Here is an 8,854-nt window from a genome sequence, read left to right on the forward strand (position 1 = left end):
TATATATATAGAGAGAGAGAGAGAGAGAGAGAGAGAGAGAATACATTTTTAAAAAGACAGAGATTTGCTAAGCTTATCCAAAATTCAATTAGCAGTATAGAGTCTCTTCTAATTTACTGTAAGTTTAGAAACTAAGCAACTATGCTTATTTGCATATTTATATTTATCTCAAAATAAATATAAACAGGCCAGTACAACAGAAGCTGATCAGGGGATATAATTAAAACCTGCACTTGTGCCAGGTTTTTTGTTATTGCCTTACTTCCTGGTTCTTGGCCTGGTTCCTCATTAACTGATGAAGCTGCCCAACACAGAGGTTTGGATAGGTAGTGTATTATCAGCATAGTTAATTATATGCTAAGAGAAAATTACTATCTTTGACTTTATTGCAAACTAACCCTCTAAATTAATTGTATTCTTGAGCATTTTCAAGGATGTCTTTTAAGAGGAATGTTCAATCAAACTGCAGAATCATGAGCCTTTCAGAGAGTAGAAGTAACAGCAAACAGCTATCAAAAAAAAAAAAAAAAAAATAAAAAAAAAAAAAAAAAAAAAAGAGAAGAAAAAACATACAAGGTCAATCACATGGCCCCTATGTCACAGGTGGTGCAGGTGTTATGGCAAAGGCCGCTCAGAGCAGCACACACCGCCTGCTGATACCCCAACACATACCTTGCTGTCCAAGAGAAGGTTGTCTGGTTTGATGTCTCTATGGATGAATCCAAGTTGGTGAATAGAGTCTATGGCTAATACTGTTTCTGCTATATAAAACTGAGTTTCCTCTTCAGTCAGAGTGTCTTTTTTCATCAACAAAGTCATCATGTCCCCTGGAGGTGGAAAAATACAAAGCCACCACCACACATCCACACACAGACACAGACACACAGACACACACACACAAGCAACACATAAGTAAGTATTGGTTTTCAAATATGTATTCTCTATCTGCCAACATAAGGCACATAAACAGAACCCTGGTGTGCACCAATATGGCTGTGCAGGGAAGACAAGTAATAGCTGATAATACTTAAAGGGAAATAAATAAATAAATAAATCACAGCCACAGAAAGCAAAACATTTTCATAATTAAGCTATGGGATACTGACCTCTTTGCTGTGATTTGCATTTTGCTTTTGAGAGGAAAGAAAATTTCTCCTAAACTTAACATTAAATAAGCATATTTGCTTAGGATAATTATTTGGACTAAAGGGAAAACTACTTTGCTTTTATTTTGCACAAATACCTGAAAACCTCTCTGCCTCTAGAAGCAAATGGCACTTCACATAGGTTGTGAAACTGAAATGTCAAACAAAAATGTAAATATCTGGGAAGGCTAAAAACAAGCTTTCCATCTTCTATTCACAAAACACTGGAAGATAAACCAATAAAAAGATAGGACTTCTGCAGCCAAGCATCAGTCAACAAAAGCTGAAAATGTTGTAGACTGGAATGCATAATAACTGCCTCACAGAAGTGCACACTGAACACCTCTCGAGATCAGTGTTTTTTTTTTCCTAGTGTCTTGTTATACAGGTACAACAAATGTATACCAATATCCTTTACATCACTTTTAAAACAATATCAATTTTAGCAACCTCTTTAGTTTTCTGCAAAGTCAATATTTAGTTATTTCTGCTTAATACAAGCAACATAAAATAGCAGAAAAAAGATTCAGATCCTAAAACTCAACAGTTAGACAAAAGCAAAGAAAATATGCATAAGTAGTTTAAAGATAAAAGATTAAGATAGATTCAGTTTAAACCTTATATAAAGCCATGTAATGTTAGAAAACAAGGAAAAGAGAAAGAAGCCTTTGTTTTAATACAGCATCATGCTGCTTTTTAAATTTCATTTCATTCATAATTTTATTCTTTGTATTCTTGGGAGAAAAGTAGACATTTTTCACTCAGGCAAAAATTACATCTTCTTTTTGGTCCAAGACTTGAAAAATGCATTCCTAATTACTCATGGCAACATTCAATCAGGAGGCACACCAAAGACCAGGGAAGTGCATGCAGACCAACATTAAGCGGCCTCCACTTGTGGCACAGGACAGCAGCCAACAGCTTCACACAGCACCTGTGTGAGCCTGTCCAGGTGACCAGAGAGCTCACTCTAGATGATCTAAGGCTTTGTAGGCCAGCTCCACCAAGTGCAAAGGGCAGGGACCAGGAGGCATGAGAAGCTACAGAAGATGGTGCAGATAAGGTCTGAGGAGACACACATCAAGGAGCTGGTGACCAAGTTGGATTGTAGTTCTATTTAAATACTAGCATGTAAATATTAAAAAGTTTCTCCTCATTCTGCCAGACAGACTCTTTTCTAATCTTGATCAATTGTTAATAAAAAGTATTGGTAACCCTGTATCTAAACTAAGGGTTGTCACAAGATCATTATCATGCCACAATTGTGTTTGCTTTGCCAAGAACCAAAAAGGAAACAGTTATCTTTTGTTTTTCCTCCACCAGAGTTTGCTCAGAATTCATCTGCTCACTGAGAAACAGACTGTGTTCCCCAAAACAGATGGTATGTTCTGTTCTGAGTTTACTTTGAGCAGCCTTAGGAGGGGCACATGCAGAGATATGTAAAACTGGAAATCTCCAAAATGAGAAATTAATTCTGGCTACTAATATAGGCAATGAGAAAGTTACTCCTTATTAATAAGTAATAGAAAATGAAATCAAAAAAGTTGAAGCAAAGAATATTATAGCTTCAATTTTTGTCACTTGAATACCTTACACATTATTCCCATTGACAGGAGGAAAGAAAGCAGAGCTGCCTAATTTATTCCTACACATATTTAAAGGAAAAGGGAAAAGAAAGAACTGTCCATCTGAAATCATGAGAATGAATGAAAAGGTTACTAAGATTATAGAAAGGCACCCCAGCACAAGACAGGCTATTGACCTCCTTTATAGACCTAAAAGAAGATACAGAAAGAATTTTGTGAGCACAATTAAAAGTAGAAAGGAGGGTTAATTGTTGATGTGAGAAAGAGAAACCACAGAACAAAAAGGAAAAATGACCTTTCATCGTTAAGTAATTACCTCCAGGCAGGAACTCCATGATTAGGTAGAGGTTTAGCTTATCCTGAAAACTATAGAACATTTTCACAACCCACAAACTGTCTGCCTCCACTAGAATGTCACGCTCCGCACGAATGTGGCCAACCTGGAGGTATACGCATTTGATTAATGACAAGCCTTGCTCTGCTTTATTAGACTGCATATTTGCTTAAAACAATTTAAATACTGTTTTGAGTATTTAATTGTGATGATGTAAAAGATCTATTTACGCAAACCTACTAACTCAAAATTGACATTTGATTTGAAAATATTTGGTGATGAAAACTTGAGTGATGAAAGTCTTTTAAAAAAAAAGGCAAAATGAATGGCTACAATACAAATGGTGACTTTAACATGCTATAAATTAAACCTCTGATTAGTTAAAATTACCACTCTTTTGCACATATTTTTGTTTTCTTTTTAAATTTTTTTTGTTGTAGATGGACACACAATGTCTTTATTTGATTTTATGTGGTGCTGAGGATCCAACCCAGTGCCTCCCACATGTAAGGCAAGTGCTTTACCACTGAGCTACAGCCCCAGCCCCCATATTTTTGTTCTAATAATCCCTTATGATAAAAATAAGTCCCTAAAGTGAGACTCTCCAAACAAGTCCTCCCTCAGGTCTGCAATAATATCTAAAATGACAGTGACAATTCAAGAATACTATGATACCACAGCATTTAGTTTACCGTGGTACAAAGAATATGTGCTCAGTTAATCCTTACTACATTAAAACATGAGAACATCTGCTGGGCATGGTGGCACACACCTGTAATCCCAGCTTCTCTGGAGGCTAAGACAGGAAGAAGGCAAGTTTGAGGTTAGCCTGGGCCACTTAGTGAGACCCTGTCTCAAAATAAAAAAATTAAAAGGGCTGGGTAAAAAATAAAAGCTCAGTGGTAGGGTGCCCCTGCATTTAATTCCCAGTACTGAAAGAAAAAGAGAGAGAGAGAGGGACCAACTAAGAAAAGTTATGAATTAAAATTAATGACATTTCCAGTTTTCTTTTACTAAAATATCTAGCTGAGAGCAAAAAGTTAGAGAGAATTGGTAGAATTATTTTGCTAAAATAATGTTTTATAATATGAAATTTGTCATATTGACTTTAAATATATAATAGCAAAACACTGCTACCTATTATGAAATCCCATCCTTCCCTTTTTTTTTTTTTTGTTGTTGTTGTGCAAGATCTTGCTATGTTGTGGAGGCTGCGGGCCTCAAGCGTGAAATTCTTCTGCCTTAGCCTCCTCTCCTTAAAAAAGTCACAAGATCCAAAGTTGAGTTTTATCAAGTCTAAAAGTTTTATTTGTACACAATCCAGATCTTTAATAGAGATTTGTGTCTTAATCTATGCTATAAGTCTCTCTCTTTTTTTTTTTTTTTTTTTTGGTAACAGGAATTGAACTCAGGGATGGTTAACCACTGAGCCACATCCTAAGCCCTTTCTATTTTCTATTTTTTGAGACAGGGTCTTGCTAAGTTGCTGAGGCTGGTTCTGAACTTGCCATCCTCCTACCTTGGCTTCCTGAGCTGCTGCGCCTAGCTTGTTACTAGTCTTTTGAGTTTTTATGTTCCAAAGTAAAAGATGCACCAAGATTCATAAACTGACACTTTCGTTGGCAAATCAGCCCAATGATTTTGTTTTGATTAATATAGTGCTTTACACACTTGTTTTACTGAGGTGCCTTCAACAAGACCAGGTACTCTTCCATTTGAACACAGCCCAGTCTCTGTCCTATCTTACATTTACATTTAACCTGCTTTATTTTTCCAAGCTAATTCTCAGGGCCCTGGAGGCATTTTATTTACATATTTGAGTTTTCAGTCTCTACTAAAATTGGTCTTTGGGGAACAACAGCTTCAATTTTTACATTTTTACTTCTGTATTTATGGTATGGGGTGAAAAAAATGTACAATAAGGGTGATAAGGAATAATCAAATAAAGCATCTGCATTTATTCAACCTTACTATAAAAATAAAGCTTTTGGGAAACTAATGCTGCTTGCTGACCTGCAGCCCTGCAACCATAGCTATGGCCCCATTCAGACATTAAAAACTATACAAAGTGGCCTTCATGTGCCTGTTTCCTTTAAGGCCCCTATCTACTGCAGGGAGCAGAGAAAAGGGGGGCACTACCATTACTACACTCACCTTGGAAGTCAAAATGGTGACTTCGGCATTTCCTGTTTGTTAAGGGGAGAGCTAGTCATTGCAAGCACACCTTGCCATTCTCTCCTGAGGCTGAAATGATAGCCAGGAGTCTCGAGATCTAGAAGTAGAATCAGTTGAATAGCGGAGAAGAAGGGAAGCGCCAAAAAGTTCTCTTTCCTCCATTCTGTAAATATTTAATAGGGTGGGGTACAAACTGCTACCTGGGGCACTAAGAAAGCAGAGATGAAACTAGGCTTTGTCCTGTCGTAACAGTACATTGGAATCACAAGTAAAGGTTTTTCTTTGCTCTAGAAACATCTGACACCAACTAAATACTAATGTCTTATCCTTTAAAATTTTTCCAAGTAGAATAAATTTCCATCTTATAGAGCAAAATAACAAGCTGAACTCTCTTAATTCATCTCAGTTCAATAAAGTCACCAAAAAATAAATAAATAAAATTTCCTCTGGATAGGCACCTGCAAATATAAAAAGTTAGGCTTTGAATCTAAACTTTTGTCAGTTCTACTCAAAAATGATAATGGATTTGCACTGGGCAACTAACTGTCACCTGTGCTCCTTCGAGATGTTAGACCTACATAGAGTCTGTGGTCATAGACTTTAACTGGACTATACCAAGATCAAATCAAGGTAACTGGTCCATCACTTAAGGTGAACTAAACAATTAAGTTAATGTTCCATTTAATGCATAAATTAATGCAATGTTTAAAATCCTAATTATAATTAGATATGTCTTTTATTTTCATTGAGAAAAATCTAAGGAATTCATTTTTAAAAAGGTAGGACATTTGACAAAAGGTTTGGATCATTAGATACCATGTTGAGCACATGGCACATGCTATGTGGAATTAATAACTCTGAAAGTCATAAAATTATTACTATACTTTACAATTTTCTGCTGTTAATTATTTGATAAGTTTTAAGCCTTCATTAAAACTATAGAAAGCATGTCTTATAAAAATAAACCTTACTCATGAAATGCAAATAATAATGACTAGTCAATAATAAAAATGTTATATTTTCCTTCTCAAGATTAACTGGCATACTTTCAATACCTATGCACTCAAAACATACACTAATTTCTAGATAATACACAAACAGGGTTATACTGCATTATTTATTTATTTATTTATTTTCAGTATTAGGGGTTGATCCCAGGAGCATTCTCTATTCTACTATTAAACTCTACTCTAACCCTTTTTATTTTTTTGAGATAGAGTCTGGCTAAGTTGGCAAGGTCAGTCTGAAACTTGTGATCCTCCCATCTCAACCTGGGATTACAGGCATGTGCCACTGTGCCTGGCTTACACTGCCTTTTGCATAAGATTCACGTTAGCTTAAAATACAGCATCTGAAGATTTATTGCCTGAGAATCTGAAACTCCAAAATTCCTAGGAGTCTAAAGCTTCTGGGTAACACATGAAAATTAAACAGAAAATAAAACTTCCAAATTTTGGAGGTGGCACTTGAATGAAGGCAGAGAAGACTCCATCATTATGCTACCTCTCAAGAGGTAGACAGGACTGGATGTAGGGCCCACCTCCATCCTGAACCTTGGGCTCTATAGAGAAGCTCTCCCTGCCATTGGATCCTATAACACTGGACCTTTTACAGGACAGTTGAGGAATCACTCACAACAATCCATTCTTAAGAAAGCAGCTAACTAAACTAGATTTACAAAAAGTCTGTCTCACTTTTTTAAAATATACCTTTCAATATTTGTACCTCACTTATGTTGCATACAGAATTTATGTATCTCAAAGACCTATTTGCAAAGTGGATTCAGGTTTTAGAAAGCACTGAGGTTTTTGGGGGGCTGACGTGCTAGGGCCTCAGTCATGTTAAGTAAACACTCTACCACTGAGCTACATCCCCAGTCCTTAGGAAGTGTTCTCAATCATTAAAGGAAAAATTGCACTGCTCTTCCATTTGCATTATATTTTTAAAAATTTATTCAGATATTGGAAGATCAGTCTCTCTCAGGTAATGATGAGCTACCTAAAAGACCTAACTTTGGTTTAAGTGGGAATGAATGAACTTACAGAATGAAGCACATTGAGATACACCTTACAATGTCAATTCTAAACTCTCCTAGTCCTCAGTTCCAAGGTGTAAAAACACTTCCTATTTCTCAGCATTTGATAAGCATATCGCACTAAGTATGACCTCAAAAAGAGGTTCTCATGACAAGACTATCTCCTAATCAAGTGGGAGACTCATACAACAGCTGCTTCTGTAACAGGTTTTCAACATTAAAATGACTACCCATAGGCATGATTTGTGACTTTAAATATGTAACCACTTCTTTGTAAGGGTAAAAAAGTAGTTATCCTATGTATAGTTGTACGTAACAGAGCTAAAGAAAACTATAATAAAATATACATTGCAACTAAGAAAATAGTTTTAGAGACAAAAAATTCAGAGGATAACCAAAAGTACTGTTCCAACTATGCTTTACCTGCTCTTTTTCAAGCATATCTGCTTTACGGAGGATTTTCATTGCATATACATGCCCTGTATCTTTCTTCTGAACAAGCCGCACCTTAAAAAGTCAAAAGAAATGCCAAGTCAAAAGTCCATGCTACCAAGTTCATGCTTTCATGTGTTATGACAAAGACAAGGTTGTTTTGTTTGTTTGTTTGTTTGGGGTTTTAGTAGGGCCCAAAAAGTTAAATTGAAACAGTATCATAATTTGAAATAAGCAAGTAGTAGTTAAAGAAGCAGAAGAAAATGCTTTCAGCATCTCAAAACTTAGTAGTACTGTCACTGTTGGTAACATTCTCAAACATCTCTATATTTGAACAGCTTTGGCTCCCCAGTTGAGCAAACCAATCTAATTTAAAACCTTCTCAATTCCAAACTTAAGGATGAGTTAAATCCCTGGCATGTTATCTCATCACATCTGAAAACTTAAGCAAATGATTATAACAACATTTACAAATAAAAGTAAAAACTCACACAGGAAAAATGTCTGGAAGTAAAATGTTAAAGTTTCATGCAGTTTTTTTTTTTTTTTCTCTTTTATATTTTCCAAGGTTTTAAAAGAGAACAGATAATTTTATGATGAAAAGAAAATTAATAGTCTACAAACCAAAAGAAAAACTTCTTGGCACGTTACTGCATATCCTCCCCTTCTCTCCCAAAACAAAGTTCTCTGTCCCTTGCTTCAAGTTTTTCCTGAGTCCCATGTCCCTTTCTCCCTGAGCAGAAAACCATTCTAAGATTTTTTTTTCCCTCTCTCAAGGGAATACTAAGGGATCAATTTTATGTTTCACTCGTGCCTTTGAAATATTACATGTCCCCTGAGTACTGGTTTTTAATAATATGCTACTCCTTCTATACAAAGCTAATTTAACTATTATATGAGCAAGTCACCCACTTAGGGTGTTTCCCATTAATAAGAATGTTCTTTCAAGGGCTCAAACTCCTGCAACAGCTTGATCTAGTGATCAAACAGAATTCATTTATAAGCATAGCTGGGGAAAGGGGTTAGGAATGAATGTAGCTCAATGGTAAAGCACTTGCCTAACATGTGTGAGGCCCTGAGTCTAATCTCCAGCACCATCACACACACACACAAAAAAAAAAAAAAAAAAAAAAAAAAAAAAAAAAAA

General features: G+C 35.8%; 1 protein-coding gene across 6 annotated transcripts in view; it reads right to left on the bottom strand.

Moving 5' to 3' along the window:
- Positions 1 to 8,854, bottom strand: part of Stk38 (serine/threonine kinase 38) — a 51,110-nt gene that overhangs the window by 17,727 nt on the left and 24,529 nt on the right. For all 6 annotated transcript variants that reach the window (XM_048805201.1, XM_015487651.2, XM_015487652.2 and 3 more), the window contains 3 exons: positions 7,699 to 7,782; positions 3,048 to 3,171; positions 673 to 827 (listed from right to left, as the gene is read on the bottom strand). In XM_048805201.1, the coding sequence (XP_048661158.1) occupies positions 673 to 827; positions 3,048 to 3,171; positions 7,699 to 7,782 (363 nt within the window). The remainder of the gene's footprint in view (positions 1 to 672; positions 828 to 3,047; positions 3,172 to 7,698; positions 7,783 to 8,854) is intronic.

The sequence above is a fragment of the Marmota marmota genome, unplaced genomic scaffold, assembly GCF_001458135.2.
Source record: "Marmota marmota marmota unplaced genomic scaffold, marMar, whole genome shotgun sequence".
Lineage (NCBI taxonomy): Eukaryota > Metazoa > Chordata > Mammalia > Rodentia > Sciuridae > Marmota > Marmota marmota.